Here is a 20,022-nt window from a genome sequence, read left to right on the forward strand (position 1 = left end):
CGCATGCGCCGCTCCGTCAGAGCCGCGCGGGCGCCATGCAGCGGGACGTGGGCAGCCTGCCGCTGAGCCCCGCACTGCGAGCCCGCCTGCTCAGCGCCGGCTTCCAAACAGCGCAGGAGCTGCTGGAGACCGGCCCCTGCGGGCTGAGCAAAGGTACCAGCGCGGGGCGGGCTCTCCCCGGCCTGCAGGCCGCTCCGTGCCTCGGCTCGCTGCGGGCCGGCCCGGCTCCGGGCGGGGTTCCGCTCGCTCAGGGCTTAACGCGCGCTGAGCGTCCTGAGGTTCAGCTCTGAGGGATCGTCTGCAGCACCTCGGGCGCCTCCAGGGAGGGGGAGGCGAAGTGCTGGCTGGTTTCACGTGTGTGCCGTGCAGTCCTTTCTTGGGCTGAGCGCTGAGAAGTAAAGCAGAGCGTTCTGTCTCGCTCCTCCTCCTCCTTCCCGCGCTGTACGCTTTAAACAGAATGAGCCAATGTGAAGTTATAAGGAGAACTGCCTTTCTGGGGGCGGCCTGCTCAGCTTTGGTTCTCTGTGATAATACGTTGGAAGGGTTTTGTCTCAGAGTGGAGGAACTAAATCCTGAGGTATCTCCGTCGCTGCTCTGTTGCAAGTCTGAAATACCGTGTGCTTGCTCAGCCCTGGGCTGCCCCTCTGCTCGCTGTGATCTGTGGGTGCTGCTGCTGCCTGCCCACCTGCAGCCTGACCTCCAGGGACTTGCTTCAAATGAGGTTAATTCAGTAGTGCACTCAGTGCAGAGTTGGTGAATTGCTTTCCCAGATCCTAAGGGTGTCTGTCTGCACCCGTTTTGGCATTTGTGGATTGCTCGTTGCCTCCTGAATGCTGAACTCAGTACATCATTCTGCAGATCAGATCGTGTTGGCAAGCTGTGTGCACTTCATACTGAAGAGGTTAATAATTCTGTGTTATGCAGCAGAAGCATCAGGCTCTGCCAAGCAAGCTGTATTTTGTATTCTAAATAAATTGATTATAAAAACAAACTTTTCATGATTTTGTCTCTTGTAGAAATTGGAATCTCCAAAGAAGAGGCACTGGAAGCATTACAGGTTGTCAGGCAGGAATGTGCTGGTGATGCAGCAAAGACAGCTGGGGGGTCTGGCACCACCAGAAAGTGCACAGCACTGGAACTTCTGGAAGAAGAGCAAGCCCAGGGCTTCATCATCACCTTTTGTTCAGCCCTGGACAACATTCTGGGAGGTGGTGTGCAGCTGACAAAAATCACTGAGATCTGCGGAGCACCTGGTGTTGGGAAGACACAACTATGGTATTTCTTTTTAAGGTTACTTCTGTGCAGCTGAGAAATCACTTTTCTTTGTTGAAGTGTGGTGGAATTCATCGTGGTATCGTGGCCATATTCCTTCCTGTTCCTGGCCCTGTTCCTTAGCAGAAACGTAACAAGCTAGGAAGGGGGGAGATTTGTAGCATACTTATTTATCTTTTTGTCTTTGTTTTCCATGACAGTATGCAGTTGGCAGTGGATGTGCAGATCCCAGAATGCTTTGGGGGTGTGGCTGGGGAAGCAGTGTTCATTGATACCGAAGGCAGTTTTATGGTAGACAGAGTAGCAGATATCGCAGCTGCCTGCGTGCAGCATTGCCAGCTTATTGCTGAAGCTCATCAAGAAGAAGGTATGTTGCAAGTCATTTCTTTCTGTCTAGTAGGCTGTTTCCAGAGAGTGAATTTTACAGTTGAAGGGTTTCACAGCAGTGCTTGCTTAAGCAGTTCTTGCTGCCAAACCTTTTACTTCCACCTCTGTGTGTCATACCCAGAACTGCGTCAGTGTGACTGTAGAGCTGTGCTGCAGACTGAGCTGACCTTGTTGAAGAGTAACTTTTTTTTTTCTCTGTGGTGTTTCATTGTGGTATTGGGGCTTGGAAGTGATTGGAAGAGTTCTTTTTCATAAATTAACTTTTCATTTTCGGAGCACTCCCTTGGAGGCTCCAGTGTATCCATGTGCAAATGCTGAGAGAGCATCTGCTCGCTAACTTCCTGACTTTCAGACCAGATGGAAGATATGTTTCCCACACTCTTTACCTCCACTGGTTTCTCTAAGCAGAATTTCTGGGTAGGTTTGCTGCTATTGTTGCTATGGGAGAATAATAAAGGCAGCAATATGCTAGTACAGGTTTTTGACTTGGTTATTTATCTGTTTATTCTCAGATCATCTAAAAGCTTTGGAGACTTTTTCCCTTGAAAGTATCCTTTCTCACATATATTACTTCCGTTGCCGTGACTACATAGAGCTTCTAGCTCAGGTCTATCTCCTCCCAGACTTTATTTCAGAGCACTCAAAGGTAAGAGTTATTGCAGAACTTGAAGGTAAGGTTTATTGTGGAGTTACCTGAAGATAACACTCATTTTTGCATTAAATCTCTTCAGTTGTACTCTTCTAATATAATAAGAGTAACAACTGGTACTTGCATCAGCTTGGCAATAATGTATTGGCGAATGCCTGAGTACAAATGTAAGTTTGCTTACTTGTTTGCTTTTTGTTCCAGTCCCAGTGACTCTTGAGAGTATTTAATTTTAGTTACCAGTGCTGCCATCATTCTGAATCTCAGCTTTAAGGCAGAGGTACTGGATCTGTGTTGCCACAAAGGTTATATTTCTTTGATCACTAAGTTAGAAATAATCACAGAGCTGCAGTACTGGAGTCTGAGCTGTGTGTGTGTGGCCACTGTGCAGGGGGATCAGAACGATCTCATGCCAGTTTTTTTTCTTGTATAAGATAACTTAGAACTGAAAGCATCCTGCACATCTTGGCATCCAGAAAGTGACTCTGATTTCTTTCCAGTACATCTTCTGTTGCTACAAGCAACGAAAGCCTGCAGCTTAACTCTTGGGTGGACTACAGCCAAAAAGTTGCCCAGTATCTAGTTCTTAGTGGAATACTGTAGCAAGGCAGATTTTCTCCACCTCCTTTCCAGATTTTTAGATTGTACATAGCAGATCTCTGTGGAGCAGATCACTCCCTAGCAGGATCTGGGGAACAAAACTGCTCATTGCAGCAGAGCACAAATCAGTGCTGTTTAGTTAAATTGTTTTTTGCATATCATTTCCATTTTTGGAAGCTGTTATGATCTTGAAAGCACAGATGGGAGTCTTACTTTTGCTTAGTGTAGTCTGGTATTTCCCTTTCTCTGCCAGTTACTAACGGTGCCCTGTTGTGTTTGCTCTTGTGGAAAGTACATGGCTTCATTAGTGCAGTTACACTGGGCTGCAGTTCTTTGGTGCCATCTGTGCTGATTATCACTGCTTGGCCTGGAGCCTGAAATACTGAAGGTTGCAGGAAAACCGTACGACCTTCTGGTGATTCCTTGGACAGGCTATAAGTGATTTGACAGATTGCTCATTGGAGTCCAGATCTCATTAAAATTAGTGTGATCCCTCTGCAGATCTGGAGCTGAGGTTGGAACTACTGGAAAACCTCCAAGGAGAGGATATGTAGTTGTGAGAGAGACAATAGGTAGTACGCACTACTTTGAGATCTTGTTAGTGTGAGAAATACCAATAATATGTGAAAGGCATATGTTATCTGTCTTTCTCGAGTAGATCTAAAGCATTCAAAACTGGGCTGTATTATTTGGTATTTTGTAACAAATGCATCCAGGAGAAAGTAAATTAAATTACATTTTACCTTGCTATACTAATCTGATAGGCAGGTAATTGAACTACGTAAACATTCCCTTCTAGTGTGAGTCACGCTTAATTGTTAAACTGATGTTTGTTTTCCAGTCAGAAAGTCACACAAGAGGAAGATGAACAGGCTCGTAGAAAGGAATTTGCAGAAAGGAGAAAAAATTTAACAGCAGAACATCACATTTCAGTTCTAACTATTCAGTGTTTGTTATTTTGTTGTTTGGTTTTTTTTTCAGCTGGAGCCTCAGGGCCATTTCACAGTGTGATATTTGTTGCAGGCTTGTATGTTCCACCAAAAAGCTTCTTTCCAGTAACAAGTTAAATCAATAATACAGAAAGTCAGAATGTTCTTGTTTCCAACTTGTCTTGTACATTAATGCAAGAACCTGCAGATATTCAGGATTTTAGAGACAACTCAACGTGTGAGCACTGAGGCAATCCATCTCCCTTCAGTATTTCAGACAAATTTGGGTCATCAGAACAGCTACAACAAATGAAGTTAGTATAAATCAAAATCCCAGACTCATACTTGTATGGTGTCTCACAGAATCACAGAATCGTAGGGGTTGGAGGGGACCTCTAGAGATCATTGAGTCCAACCCCCTGCCAAAGCAGTTCCCTACACCAGGTCACACAGGTAGGTGTCCAGGTGGGTCTTGAATATCTCCAGAGAAGGAGACTCCACAACCCCCCTGGGCAGCCTGTGCCAGTGCCATGTGTGTGTCACACAGGTAACTTCAAGCTATTGTTTTGCAAACAGTTTTCTTGGGCTTCTGCTTAGATATCCATTAACCCAGATAAACCTAAAAAAACCTAAAGAAATTTAACATTTAATCTACACATTGCCACGTTCATTAGAGGTGCCAAAGATGTTGCAAAAGGCATTTAGATGCTACTCTGACTGAGGAGAAAAAAAAATAAAATAAATACTCTCCTATAAGCAAGACTGTCCTTTAGGAGAGCATACTCTCTTGTAAGCAAGACTTTTTGCTTCCATGCTCCTTAACTGGACAGACTTCAAACTATTTCATTGCTGTTCTTTACCCCTTTAGAGCCCATTCCAGCATCATCAAGCATTCTCCTGTCTTTGATGCTGGAATTTATCCTATTCCCAGCTCACTTGAGTGTGATGAGCCTGCAGCAGCATTTTATTCTGCCTTCAACTAACGATTACTACAAAAGAAATAATTCAGCAAAGCAAACATCTCCAGGCAAGGCAGATACTCAGCTCCGTTGCATATGGCATCTGGAATATCTTAAGGCATCTGTTAAAATGCATGTTTCTAAAATGGACAGGACCCGTAGAATCAGATGATGTTAACAGTGACTGCAAGCACTGTGTCCTCTAGCTGTGGTTGGGGCTTGATTTTTTGACAGAGATGGTAAAATAAAATAGTGTTCATGGAGAGTCAATGCAAGTACACTTCTGATTTTCTCTACAGCTTTTCTTTAAGGCCTGAAGTCCAGCATTGTCATTTTGTACTCTGTACCAGGGATAAGTGAGCTTTAAGTAAATGAGATTCGGAACTGGAAAGAGTTGAAGTGGCAGCTCTGTTCTGAGTGAAATAATATTTATATTACTTTATACTTAGGTCCGACTGGTGGTAATTGATGGAATTGCATTTCCCTTTCGCCATGATTTTGAGGACCTCTCACTTCGAACAAGGCTTCTGAATGGTCTGGCACAGCAGCTGATCATCACAGCAAATGATCATAAATCAGCGGTAGGTCTGGGGCAGAGTTGCATCATAAAAGAGTTACTGTGGCTTAATTCTTTGTTATGCATTTATTCCAGTGTGATCTGTAATTGTCTACAGGCAGCAAATTAAAACTGAAGGGATGTCTTTTACTATGTAATGTTTGTCAGTTTGATTGGAAGTATAGATAGCAAGCACGGGCAAAACTGGATAGATGGGAGAAATTGTGTTCTTGCCAAAATAAGTAAAAGCCATCCTAGGAATCTTAAGTGTTTTTGTTTCATGTCGTTTTTTTTTTTTTGTGGTTTCACATAGTCTTCTTTTAGAAGGAAATAGAATGCTTCTTTACAATTTTCTACCTGCTAAGCACACGCAGTAAAATACATTGGAATATTTAGCAGTTACAACTACTGTTAGTTTAAAAATAAACTGTCTTGGTAGATAATCTGTTCTTAGGAAGGAAAAACAATTAATCTGCTAGAGTTTGGTTTGCTGTTTTGGCACCCATGGAAACCCACTGCTTCCTTCCTGGGCACTGTTGCTGCACCACTTGTATGGAGGCCCAGCAAGGTGCAGCCAGGCAGCCAGCAGATGGCACTCAGAAGCTGCATCTGTTCCAGAAGTTGTTTTGACAACTCTTTGAAGTACAGAAAAAGCATTGTTCAGGAATTAGAGCTTACACAGTCTCAAAATGGTGCTTGCTCCTGTAGCTGTTTCCAGGTGATTTGCTTCCTTGTCGCCCACGACTCTCTCGTGCAATTGGCTTTTGTTCATAACTGCTAAAAATAAACCTTCCCTTGTGCATCCTCTATTAGCTGCAGGAAGAGAAGGAGCACAGGTCTGCATTGTGCCTTGGTTCAGTGATTGTGCTTGCTGCTGAAAGTGTACCCCCTCTCTGCTGTGATGTGAATTATGAAGGTTCCTCCTTTTGGAGTGGGCACTAAGGGTGATGAATGTTACGTGACTGCTTTGTTTGCACAGCCTCCTGTTTTGAGTGCTTTCACTCATAAATTGGGTACCTGGTGACCTTGAAAGGGAGTGGTTGTCATTGTGCAGCCTTTTTTCTTCTTTGTTCCAGGGAAACATAACATTTCTATTGAACAAGTGAGTGGTTTAGTACAAACACTTGTTAAATAAACACTTGATAAAGAAGTGATCAATCACAGAGCTTCAGAAAAGGTTTAGCTCAGTGACCCTCTTGTTAGTTTTTGAGTTAGGCTGCTTGCAAGCTATGTGGAATTAAATTCAGCTGGCATACCAGAAATTGCGTGACTGGCAGCAAAGCTGGGCAGTCTGATTGCTCTGATATGGCAGGAAGTAGGTTCTGTTTAGTTTCTAAAGCTGAACTCAGTGGGTTGTGCTGGAATGCCCAGACCACCTCTTCTCCTGCAGTGAGATGGGGAGCCTTGGTGGGGTTCTCATCTGTTCAGGATGAGTTACCTTTCTCAGATGTGCAATATATGTCTCAGGGTTTTCAGCTGTATGAATGTTTTGGCACGTGCCCCATGTGCTCAGGGGAATCTCTTGCCTTAGTGCACTTTTCTGACTGTTCAAGGAAGAATCACGCAAGCATATCATACAGTGAAAATCCCTGGAGCTTAGGATAGATATCTTTTTTTTATTATTATTTTTCATTTTTAATGAACTTTGCAGTTAATATTCCTGGCTCTTTTCTGTCTCACCCACCCTCATTTCTACCAGAGATCTAACCTAGACTGTCTGTGAACCTCCTACGAGTGATTCGTGCTGCGAAAACACTCCCCCGCTCTGTCTGTTCACTTCCATTCTGCTTTGTATTGTACTCTCTTGTGCATTTTTAGACTACAAGGTGCAGAAATTCTGTTAATCACTAGGTTTATACATGCTTTGTGCAGTATCATCAAGTTCACTTAAACCACAGCGACTGAACCCTTATCTCCTTTCTGAGGGCCAGTAGAAGATATGTGCATCTAAATACAGATCCAGTACAAATACAGCAGAAGGTACAAGTTGTGTCCCTTGGGAAGGAAGAAATTTAGGGGGAGTTGTTTTTGTTTTTCTTTAATCCTGAATGAATTAAATAAATGCTTCTTCCATGCAAACTGAAAATCCATTTTAGAGAGCTTTCTTATTTTGTTTTGGCTCCTGAGGAAAAGATGAGGTACATTTATAGTTTCTTCTTGTTAACACAAATGCTTCATTTCAATTGGCAAGAGTTTTGCTCCAGTAACTACTTGATTGGTGAAAACTTCCTGAAAAATGCCAGCCTTCCCTCCCAGTAGTGTGTTTGTTTTCTGGAACCGTTGTTTGTTTGCTTGTTTCCTCTTTTAGGTTGTTCTGACAAACCAAATGACAACAAGGTTTGGACAAAGCCAGTCCATGTTGGTACCTGCATTAGGTATGTGTTCAGCTTTTGTATGACTTCCTCACTTTTGGCACTGGAAGAAAGAAAATGAAATTGCCTGCTGAATTTCTGTGCTGTAGCAAAAACCATGGGGAAACTACTAGACCTGCCTGGAACTGCCTGCACTGAGGAGCTCTGCTTATCAGTGTTGGTGTTGTAATGATCAACTATCAGATTTTATTCTAAATGCAAACACGGCATGCAGGTTAGAGTTCCAGTTAGATTTTTGGAAAGGGATTACAAATATTCTCAAGTGGCATGACACTTGATTGCAGAAACAGGATGAGAATGCTGCTGGATTTTTTTCCTTTTAAACATTAAAAAGAAATTAATAGTAAACTGTGTTAGATGTATCAGTACTCTTTAAGAAGGCAGTATCACCCTCTGTAGAGAAGTCCATGGTACTAAGAATAGTAGCTAGTTTTAGACCTGCAGCTAATATGTTGCAGCTTTCCCTTGAGGATTGTAGGTTGTGGAGGTATTCCAGCTGCAGCTCTGTCAGCCAAGGAGCCCTGCTGGAGGTCACTGCCACGTCCTTTGTGCTGGCTGAGATGTTCATTTGATTGTTTCCCAATCCACTTCTGCTAAAAGTGGGCCAGGTAAGCTTCAGGTGTTTAAATAACAAGTAAGCTGCTGGCAGATCAGGTAATTGAGATGAAACTTGCTGGTGATAGATCATACAAAGAATGTAGGGATGGAGGTAGGGGCATTAAACTTCTACCAGGAAGACTGTGATGAATAAGTTAGTAACAGAAGGACACGTGTCATCCTTACTGGTCATACACCTCAAAACACCCTGCAGTTATCCTGAGAATCATCCTCTGCCTCTCCAAAGAAACTTAAATTATTTATTTTGCCATTACATTTGAACATGTTTCCATTTATTATTTGCAAAAGTGTTTCATACTTGGTGCACAGCTGGAACTATCTATCCATTATCCTCTGCAGTTGTGATACAGAGGAAAGTTCTGTGCAGCTACAGCCTGCCCATAGTGAATTCAAGTGCTCTTTTTACAGACCATCCCATTTTGCCCTGTAATGAGCAGAGTACCCCATATAGAGTCTTCTATTGTGGTCACCGAGGGGGGGGTGGGGGGGTGAAATAGAACAGCTCTTCTGAAGTCGAGATATGGACAAATAAGGCATTAAATGCTGAGCTTTTTTTTCTTAGAGGTTGTAACTGCATTATTTCGTGATGCAGTTAAAGGACACAAATTATCTGTCCACTGCTTCAGTTTCTGTGAGCTAAGTAATGAAGCCCTTGTTATGGGGAGGAAGGAGAGAAAGGAGATGGAACAAAGGCAGAGATGTTCTCAGTGTCTGTACAGGCATTGAACCATTTGGCACAGATGTAAGATAAGATGAACAAATACAGATCATCTCCTTGGAGAATGTGGAATTTTGAGCTGTGCATGCAGATAAAGAACCAGCTTTCAATACCTGACCCTTTTTGTCATTTTTGCCTCTTGCTCTCTGAAGTATTAGTTATTTTTGTCAGCCTTTCTGGCTATAAACTGAATTAAAGGTAATAGATTTTTTTTTTTAAGTAACCAGCAGTGCTTGAGATCTGTTGTGTTTAAATCATAGGGACAGTATGGAGTGTGGAAGGATTCAGAGTAGGCTATAACTCAAAGACATCAGGTATTGTTTGGTGCAGGTTTTTATTTTTATGAACATGTAATTTGACATAACTTCCTATTGACCATAAACTGATAGTGACTCTCACCAGAGCATGCATAACCACATGGTACAGCTAAACTAAATAGGATATATTCTTGCACAATTGAGGGTTTGTAGCTGCTGGTAAAGTTTCCAGTGAGGAGGTATTCTGCTCATCCTAAACAGCAGTATCTCAGCTTGAGCACTTCGGAGTGGTCCAAACCTGTTTTCAGTTGGATGTGAATTTACTCCAAAGACATGGGTGCAAGCACTGAGCTGATGGATTACAAGATGGTTTTTATGACCCACTCTGAAGGGAAGCTGTTTCAGAAGCCTCATTGTAAAGGCTGATGAACCTTGAACTTGTCTATGGTTGGTTGAAGCCAAAGAAGCTGTTGAGGGATGAGTCAGGAGCAAAACCCCGAGTAAAACCAATCCTATTGCCTCCCTTACGTATTTTTTTTTCTTCATTGACTGGTAAGCCTTAGAAATTTCTAAGATTTAATGAGAACATTAATCTCTAAACTCTTACTCATCTTCCTAGCAGAAGGGAGGTTCTTAATTATGATGGGGAAAAAAAGCACAGATGCTGCAAGGTATTAAGTGAAGAGCTTTATGGAAGGACAGCTCTCTTTCTCACTAGAGATAGCTAAGCTGGCTGTTCCAAGACATTTCTACTTGATATATTTAGAAAAGAGGTCAAATATTAATCTGCAAACAGTTTTAACTCAGAAATGTCTCATTTTACAGTAGCATTTTTCTCTCATATTCAGTATCATTGGAAACATGCTGGTGTGGAATTTATACCCATTGTAAAATGTGTTTTGATCTCTGACTCAGAACTGTATCTGATAACCAAAATCTCTAATCTCAATTTCAGTATAATAGGAAAGAGTCTGGCAAGATGCCTCGAGGGTCTAGGTCTTCCCTATCATTGAATCATGTTTTTTCTTCTCCAAGCTGTAATGAATACCAGAGCACACAGGGCATGTTGGCCTGTTGACATGATGGACGTCCAACAAATAAGTGATTCAGAAGTTAGAGCTGTGTGCAGGCTTGCAGCACTTAACCCAAATGACTCTTTTAAAATCTAATCCATCTTCAGACTGCTGAATGTCTCACGGGATAAACAGGAAAAACACCCAGTAAATCTGTTTGTAAATTGTCTGAGCTTGCCAGGTGAAACAGTAGGACCATTTCCCATGAAATACAGTAACATTCCAAACTTCCTTCTTTTTTCCCTTCACTTATGGCTGTGTGTGTTTGTGTTCTTCTGTCAGAAGTGGAAGACTGCTTCAGGGGCTCTTAATACTTTAATAATCATTGACTTTCTCCCAGAGCGTGTATCCCAAAGGGAGTAATGTTTGCTCATAATTATGATTGAGAGACAGAATACCACAATTTTGAAGTAGGGTTTAGACATACTAACTAGACTTCTTAACAGTAATAAGAAAAATCTTTTCATCACAGTGCCTCTGTTTTCTGGATTTGTCGTGTACCTGTCCTTTATTAGGATACAGAGGTATTGCACCAAGCTTTCTATAAAACACAAAGGTTATTCGTTGTCTATTTGATGAACTAAATGTGAAATCCTTGTATGTATGAAAAACGTGGGAGTTGTTACTGCAAAGAAAGATACGTGTGTTTAATCGTGGTTTTCTGGTGCTGCCTTCCTTTGAAGACTGGTCTAATTTCGGTTCAATTTATGAAGCTGCTGTCTTCTAAAGGAGATGAATAAAAGGGCCTGTCATTTCTGTTATGCAGGAGAGAGCTGGGGACACGCTGCTACTGTGCGTGTAATCTTTCACTGGGACAACACTCAGAGGTGAGTGAAAATACAGGCCAGTAAAGGTACACAGTAGGACTGACAAGTGTGACATTGGAGAATCTTTTTCACATGGGCTCTAAAGGCCAAGCAGGGTTTTAAATCTGACTTATGTCCTCTGTCTTCCATGACCCAGGCTGGGGAAGGTAAAGAAAAGTGATTTCATTCAAGATAAGCCCGTGTGGGCTGAACTGTTCTGCTTTTCCTTTTTGGTGCTGTTAGTTGCTGCTGTGTTGTGCCACAACAGTGCAACCTGGGACTTGAGAAGCCTTCACTGGATTTCTTAATCTTCTGCAAACAGTGAATAGAAATGCTGCTGGAATGTTGTGGTGCATGGCTTTGCTTGTTAAACTTGAAGTGCAGTGGCACTTTCTTGTGGAATGTTGTTTTTTAAATTCTAAGAATTCCAAGTGTGAAGGCAATGCAGAATGATTACAGCTGGCTGTTTAGTTCTGAATTAAATCAACGCTGATTAGTTAAGTCTTTATAAGGGAGAAATTGCATCAACACGATGATTATGGAATGAACAAAAGTTAATTTTGTATATCAGAAGTGAAGAGCTTTTTTTTTTTCCTTTCTGCAACACTGCTATTAATTTTGGAGGTATATGTTCTGGAAACAAGGCCAAAGACAGGCAGACATGTTTTAGTTACTGCTGTAAATATGCAGCTAATACAGAGCAGGGCTTGCAGAAGCATAGCAATTTGGATGACAATTGTATGTCTGTAAAAAGCAGAAGTAGCTGGATTCTGCTTGGACCTGATGATCCACTGTGGCTCTTGTTTTTATATTAGGTTACTGAGGTGCAAAGGTGACCATTTGAGATTCCATTTGTCTTTTTTTTTTACTGCACTTTGACTAAATATGATACCCATGTCTTTCTTTCTCTTTGCTACTGGAAATGTCAGAGCTTAATTACAAGGGTTCTTGGTGCTGTGAGGAAAGATCCTTTTGAGTCGGAGTTATGCAGCAGAGCTCCAGCTGAGTGCTTGTGAAAGAATGGCTTCTGCAGCTTCGGATTTAGGTTATTTTGTGAAGTACAGCCCAGCACTTAGATTTTCTGAGGAATTCCCTGCATAGCTAATATGAAGTGGCAGTGTTCCTCAGGCTGTAATTACGTGCTCTCTAATAGAATGGCACCTCAGGGAGGGGAAAAAAGGGAAAAAAAACAAAAATAATTAACAGGATCCTTGGCAGGCTGTCCTGGTACAGAGAGAACACTTTCTGTACTGGCTTTGCATTGGTGCAGCTTTGTGCAGGTGGGCATAGTGCAAACTAGCAGCCTTAGAACTGCTTGAAAAATCCCTTGCTATTGAGGTTTTGCAGTCTTCTCTTTGTATCTTGCATGTACCTGTTGGGCTATGTGCTGCATAAGCTCAAGTCAAGATGCATTGCTTAGACTCTAAATGCACAAAATGAAGGAAGTGTTAGAGAAGAAATTCAAGAAAAGCTGTTTGCTCCAGGTTACGCTGTACGTAGCTGGCAAGGTCAGGCTTAGAAATAGAACATTTTGTTCTTGTTCTTCATCCACTAGGTTGTATTGATAGGCTTGGGAAACACCCAGGGAAAAAATCCCTGGAAGTTTCTGAATTCTGGAGGTTTTCTCCCAGCATTGAGAGCCAAGCAAAAAAAATGACTGCTTTATGGAGCAGTAGGATTGTGCTTAAAACCATTTTTTGTTTGCATTTTTAAAAAGTGGCATTTGAAATTAATTCAGAATTAATATTGTTCCAAGAATGTGAGGAATTACTGTAATGAAACAAGGCTAATTAACTGCTCTTTGTCAGCTCAGATACAATTCAGCCCTACTAACAAGTTGCACAGGGATGGGATTTTGGCATTTGGAGTTTATATGACCTATATGAAAATACACACAGAAATTCCACTGGTCACTTATCACATGACTGTGGGAAGACTTGGGTCTGGTTTTTTTGTTATTTATGATTTTTTATTATTATATTCACAGACAATAATTACCTTTTTCTGTTTGTTTTTTTTTTAAACCAGGCTGGCAACACTATACAAATCACCGAGTCAGAAGGAGTCAACCATACCATATAACATTACAGTTAGTATTTCTTTTGGGATGGAGGTACAGAGATGGGAACAAGGTCTCGGAAGTAAAGAAATGTTCAGGCACAGGCAAACCTGAGAATGCTGTTTGCTTTCTTCATGTTGCCTTTCAGCTTCCTTCTGAAGGTAGCCAGTAATACCCAGGTATCTCCAGGTTAAAGATCAAATTTACATGCAACCTGTGCCCATTTCTGCTTGTCCTAGTGCTTGCATAGTTTATCTGCCCTTCGTGTTAACTCCTGGCCTAAGTGCCATTACAGAAGAGAATCTTGCACTCTGAGCCTTCCCGTTGGAAGACTGTGGAAGCCAAGCTGCTTTCTCTCATTGTTTGTTTCCCTAGTGGCTCTTTGCTGCATCTGTTCCAATTTGTCATTTTTAGGACAAGGGTGACTAGAATAATTCATGGTTTTCTAGAGACTTCCAGATCTCTGCTCTAAGTACACTGTCTGATGTAACATAGTTTGTACTTCTGTCTTTCTTTCATAGCTCTGTCCTGCTGGTGTCCCTATGTCCAGACAATATAGACAGAAGTAGATATTTTTTCTTCTGTTGTTGTTACATGATGAGATTCCAGCTGGAGTCCTTATTCAGCCCTAGGTAAATCCTGTGATTGTTTTCTTTTGTTGAGTGCTTAGATATATATTGAGAGTATATATTGTTTAAGTTGTTAATAGGTTAAAAAAGAAGCACTCAGCTCTTACCACTTCAAATGACAGATACATAGGTACATGCCATAACTATTTGCTGTGTGTCCTCATGGAAACACGTTGCCATAGCATTTCCTGCAGATCTTAATGCTGCCCTAAAATGAGGTCCTCAAACTATTGAGCAGAAATCAAGTTGTTTTTTTCTTTCTGTTTCTAAATGCATTCACTATTTATTTTTATATATATATATATATATATATATATATATATCAGTTTTGTAAAGACTGGACAGGAAAATGGGACCACGTCCCAAGGTTGCTCAGCTCATGTGATGCAGCTGTGCAGCTGCCAAACAGATGGATTCTCTTAGTTCAAATGCCATTTCAGCTTTATATGTAGTATAAAACAGCTATGCTGCCTTTATCCATGTGAATGCACACAGTCATGCAGTTGAGAGTGTATCCTAATCAAAGATTAGTTACAACCTCAGGTTATCCCTGTGTTTTTTCCTTTAATCCTGTTGAGCTGTTTCAGCAAATGTTTCTTTAAGTAAAAAAATGTATTATTCCTGTTTCTGTCATGAAAGTCAGGTCTGATAGTAATTGTTTGCTGTTACCATTTCTCATTCTCATCTCAGTAGTTAAACAAAGATGTAAATATGTGTTCAGTGCTTCCAAGTATGATTTAGGACATCTGTGTATAACTAGCAGACAATTTGAAAAAAAGAAGCATCCAAGATGCTTCGGCTTCTAACTGCTGTTAAATTCAGTGCAAATCAGATGGCTCGGTACCTCTGACAAACTGGTTGATCAGTGCTTGTATGCTGATGGAGAAGTATGTGACTTAGGGTCTGAAGCTCCAGTTCTTTTCTTGCTGCTTCCTTGCCAGCACGTTGGTAAGTCGCCCACCAGACTGAGCAAGTGTGGAAGCTGTGGAACACCTATCAAATGAAGTAATAATTCTTTCATAGGCTGATAAGGATTCATTCTTAAGTGCAGAGTATAGAAATGTAAATTGATTTAAGCACAAGGGAGTAAATGGCTCATCTGATTCATCTAAATTTCCCAGGCAATGTGACCTGATTATTTGGGCATGAAAGATAGGGACCCAGAACTTGTATTCTGAGTAAGAATTGTTCGTATTTCCCTGAATTTTGGAGGGTCTGTCAGACTAACAATGAGAATGTCTTTAAAGTAACAAAGACATCAGTTTTGATGCAGTCTGTAGGTGCCAGGAGACACAAAAGAACAACCCAAGATGATCAGAGCTGTGCAGCTCCAAGTGAGCCTTTTAAGCCTTAGTTCAGTTAGCTGTGTTTTTTCCATATAAAACCACTAACAAACCTTGCATATTCCTACAGAATTCTTGTTTTCTTTCTCACTGGAGAGAGGCTCTATCTAGTGTAAACAGCCTTTAACTATATGCAAAGTGTCCATACTAAGCAACCTACTTCATCATGTTCTGGCCTTCATAACCACTGGAATGCTTTCCTGAGAGTCTAGTATGCTAGATTAAGTGGATTCTTGGCTTTGATCCACTTTTGTGCCTAAGGGAAACAGCAGAGATTAGATGCAAGCAGCAGTGAAACACTAAACTTGAAGATTCCCCATTATGCTATTTAGAATAACACTTGAGTTGCTTAAAATAGCAGAGGGACTGCACAAGCTCTGCCCTTGTGGCACCTCTTGCTGTTTGTTCCTTTAAAAACATAGCAGGCTACATGAGGTGAGGCATTTAGAAATAGAAATACAGAGATGAGAAACAAGCAAAACATTTTGATTGGTTTTATCTTGGATTCATCCTGGAGCAGGACATACTGGCATTTTGAAAAGTCACACATCTGATAGCAGTTCTCCCTGATTCTTCACGCTGTACTAACCTGAAGTGTTTGCCTTCCTGAGGTGTGCTCATCCCCTCGTTGTCTCAACCTGAGCACTTGGGATCCTCAAAGAAATTTCTTTTTCTGATGAACGCTTTTTCCTCTCTTAAGTCTGTGCTATAACGAGTCCTTCACTGAGCTGTCAGCAGTGCTCCCTACACAGCATTTGGAGATAAAGCAGTTGAAGGCTTCACATAACATCCCAATGTTATGTAATAGTTGATGACATTTAACTGCTTTTTCAGATCCTCCATCTTGTAAGATCATCAATTGTGAGATAATGTAACAAAATACCAATGGTACTAAGCAAAATAGATCACCTTAAGCTCTCTACTATGTAGCAGCATCTAGTTTTCAGTTCTACATTTAGGTTTTGGCAGTTGAAGGTACTCAGCCCATTGTGTCCCATAAATCACTGTGCTGGGACTGTCTCTGCTGATTGCAAAGGCCAACTCAGGTCTCTTACAATGTCTCCTCAATGTTTTCAGTTCGTTAAGTAGATGCATGAAAGGAAAATTTTCAGTGTTGTTTCTGGAAGTGGCTGAGGCATTTAATCCAGTGATCATCTTCTCGCTTCTGCAGGAGTTTGACTTGAATCGGGGCTGAAGCAGTTGGCTTTTAATTTATTTCAGTAGGCAGCATAAGTTAATTTGCAGAGAAGCACCGCTGTGTAGTCAGAGGGTTATTAGAGTAAAATGCAAATGGTAGCTTCGTTGGTGAAAGGAAAGTATCTTTGAAAAAACAAGGAGACACAATAACTAGTTGCCACGTGTTGGAAGCCTTTCAGTTCTGAGCTTAACCTCATCTCGAGGCATTCTGTGTCCACTCATCTAAAATAAATGATAGCATCGTGCCTTATTCTGATCTTCCGGGAACTGGAGTTACTCATGTTCTGTATCTTATAGATAAGTGGTATCACAAGATTTTACTTATATATTACAGCCTCAGGGCTTCCGAGACGTGCAGCCTCCACCCGTCACCCAAAATGCAGAAGGTACTGAAATGAACCCTCGCAAACGGCCACGGAGAGAAGAGGAAAAATAATAGTGGTTCAAAAGAACTGTTACAAAAAGCTGTGCTGCAGGAGAACAAGCACATAGAGAACACGCAGCCAGAGGCAGCCAGAGAGCTGGTTGGGATTCCTACTCTGGGCTTTATTTTATTGTTAAAACTAGAATATGATTTTTTGTGTGTCAGAAAAATTATCTGTGTATGGCATAATTTTACTTTTGTAATAAAACCTATTTTATATAATGAGGCTTCAGCTTTCTTGAGATGAAGAATACAACTACTTCGGGTTAAAAAGAAAAAGGAAATGTGAGCATCTAGTGCAGCATGTTTAATGACACAGTTCTTGATCACTCATCTGTTTTTGTGTGCATCTCAATTTTAACAAGGTTTCGTGCAGCAATCTGCTCAGGTGCTTCAAACCAGGGCAGAAAGCTGTGGAGGTGCTGAGAGATGCTCTAAGATAAATGCATCCTTTAATGCTATGCCAGATTGGGGCGTTAGCCCTTACCTGCTGCTAAGTCCTTGATCAAGGGCAGTCAAGCACTGTTTTGAACTTCTCATTTATCTTGTGTTGGTAACAATAGAGACAAAAAGGCTACATTTAAAGGACAAAAGATTTAATGCAATTTTCTGTTTCTATTTTGGTAAGTGAGAATGTTCTGTCATTACTAAAGCTTGAGCCAAACTGCTGTTGAGCCACTAGCTTTCCATGCTCTCCTTGAACCAAAACATTCAGAATGAAAATTCTGTAATTGGAATGTGCTTTGTGGTTCTCATTTAACAGACCTGAGTTTCTTAGACACCAGCAGTGTATTAGCAGCTTCAGGATCTGAACTGAATGATTATCCACTGAAAGTACAGGAGGGATTTGTCCTTTTCTATTAACAGAAAACAAATCAATAAGATTATTAGAGGAGAAGAAAGGGACTGCAGTGCAACGTGGTAATTTCTTCAGTTGTGAGAAGTGTTTGTACACATGCATGCATCTGACCCCCCTTTCTGGCACAGTTTGATAATGTTATAGCTGAGGAAACTCAGCCAGAAAGAGTAAATGGAAAATTCAAGTAGTGGGAGTCACTGTCTTTAATTTTTAATTTAGTAATGCTAAACTGACTTTGCCTTGAAAAAAAATTCAGTGCTGAATCTGAGTCACAAAAGCTCTCTTAATTTAAAAAGCTGCAATAAAAAAAAAAAGTGACAGTGATTTTGGATCTTTATAGTATTAAGATATAATTTACATAATAAAATATTAAAAGGAAAAGTAGGCAGTTGTCATACAGCAAACTGGGCTGTATCAAAATTTTAAAACCATGAGTCAGGGAGAAGCTGTCAAGCAAGCATGACAGAGAGGAAGAAAGACAGCGGGATGCGTGACTCAGGCAAACATTTCAATGCAGGAGACACAGGCAAACAAAAGGGTCCTACTGCATGTGATGTCAGCAAGCAAATGCTCCATTTGGGAATAATAGCTTCCTACGTATTGCAGCACAGGAGGAGGGGGAGCTAGCACAGTGCACATCCCAACGCAGCCACAAGGAAAACCATGCACTACGAACAGCGTAGCGATACTGAAGGAGCTCTGCTGGCTACTAGTGATGGCTGCTGCCTCATCTTTGGTATTTATGAAAAAATCCATTTCTGTCAGCTTATTGTTCTGATTTAATATCCTCAGCACATCCTTACATGTGTGAGGACGTATCCAATACACTGTTCATTTCACCTGACTGTTCTTTTCATTTTGTTTGTAGTAGAGCAGCATCCAGAAGCCCCAGCTGAATGCTGATCCAAGGCAGATCGCTTTGTCCGAGCAAGTGTTCGATCTTCCAGTCCTCCAGATGACATTATAAAATAAATAAATAAAAATAAAAAAGTAGCAGTTATTGGTTAAGAGGGAGTTACAAAACACCCTGAAGAAACACTGCAAGCTGTCAATACTGAGATTTATTTATATATTTACTTTAATTGAAGTTATAATAAAAATCAGCTCTGCAGACCAGAACTAGAGAGAAGGATCTGCCAGAGGAGACAAAATTAGATTAAATGAGCCAGATTTTGTTCTCATCGCTGGAGAGAAGGAAGGAAGCTGTTCCAGGCTTAGAGTTGTGTACAAAGAAATAATCTGACCGTTGCCTTACCAATAAATGTTCCATTTCAAGTTGGTATTTTCTTACATGTGCCTGGAATTCTGCGTTTCAGAGCATCACAGCATAATAGCGAGTGGCAGAAGAGAATTTTATGACTGCACAAGAAGTAAGATCCTAGCTAGCTACTTCATGGCACTGAATCAAAACTAAAATAGGTCGTTCGGTTTGTTTCTGAAGTTCCACTCTTCTGAAAGGCAGCAGCTTTAACTGTCATGCTGAGTTTAATGTTGCTCAGTTTCGTAGCGCTGACATTTACTTGTGGCGTAGGAACTTACTCTGTCACCACAACAAGAATGCAGTATGTACCACAAGGCCTGGCAACAAGAAAACATTGTGGTTAGGATATACTTCTGGAGCTCAGAATCCTACTCTGAAACTCTTCAGTTTGGATACAGAAAATAATTTGTTTCTTCCTGACTTCGTGTGTTCTGTGCCTTTTCCATTACGAGACACTGAGAATCCAACCAACTTCCATGTAGAATAATATTAAGAAAACCTGGAGGGGAAAGAGCTTAATGGAAGATAAGATGTAGCCAAGGTTGAAGTCATGCAGCCAAACAGCCTTGCATCGAGGTCAGTTACAAACTGGTTGACTAATGGGGATGGATGCTCAGCTGCTAATCCGAATGTCACGCACAGAGGGAAACATTATTTTTCTGCTGAATTTCAGTCACTGCTCCTTTGGTCATTTTGGGTGAGGCTTAAATTTAGAATGAGATTATTTGAAGACATTTCATGGATTAATGACAAAGGTAGGATCTGTACTGCTCACTTTTCTATCTCCACCCTTTTCTTGAACAAGAAAAGATGTATCAGCTGGAAGGACAAGTAACTGTTCCAGCTTCTCAGAGGTGACTCTCATGCCCAGGATCCTAATTGTTTAGAAAGTTACATTGAGTTATATTATAATGTTTTAACATATATTCATTTTATACAAAATATCTTCAACTTATGGTTTCTTGCCCTACGACAGAGTACCTAGAGGGAAACTAAATAGAGCTCTTAGTTGCAGCAATACAAAAATTACAATAGAATACGTAAGAGAAATAGTACT

General features: G+C 41.0%; 1 protein-coding gene and 1 long non-coding RNA gene across 3 annotated transcripts; one reads left to right on the forward strand and one right to left on the reverse strand.

The window, feature by feature from the left end:
- Positions 1–35: 35 nt before the first annotated feature.
- Positions 36–17,033, forward strand: RAD51C (RAD51 paralog C). Of its 2 annotated transcripts, none has more exons than XM_065732052.1 (9): positions 36–153; positions 1,017–1,275; positions 1,473–1,639; positions 2,172–2,305; positions 5,243–5,374; positions 7,658–7,724; positions 11,154–11,214; positions 13,222–13,344; positions 16,736–17,033. In XM_065732052.1, exons 1-9 carry the CDS (start codon positions 36–38, stop codon positions 16,812–16,814), a joined length of 1,140 nt encoding a protein of 379 aa, XP_065588124.1. In that variant the 3' UTR covers positions 16,815–17,033. The 2 variants fall into 2 exon arrangements, with proteins under 2 accessions (XP_065588124.1, XP_065588123.1); XM_065732051.1 differs by having other exon boundaries at positions 13,222–13,282; positions 16,756–17,033.
- A 391-nt stretch (positions 17,034–17,424) lies between these two features.
- Positions 17,425–19,799, reverse strand: LOC136045869 (uncharacterized). The gene is made up of 2 exons (XR_010621932.1): positions 18,550–19,799; positions 17,425–18,000 (listed from the first exon to the last, which is right to left on the reverse strand). It is a non-coding gene; the product is annotated as an uncharacterized LOC136045869 (long non-coding RNA).
- Between the last annotated feature and the right edge of the window lie 223 nt (positions 19,800–20,022).

This window comes from Cyrtonyx montezumae, unplaced genomic scaffold, assembly GCF_038088225.1.
Source record: "Cyrtonyx montezumae isolate F1298 unplaced genomic scaffold, pur_monq_1.0 scaffold_15, whole genome shotgun sequence".
NCBI lineage: Eukaryota > Metazoa > Chordata > Aves > Galliformes > Odontophoridae > Cyrtonyx > Cyrtonyx montezumae.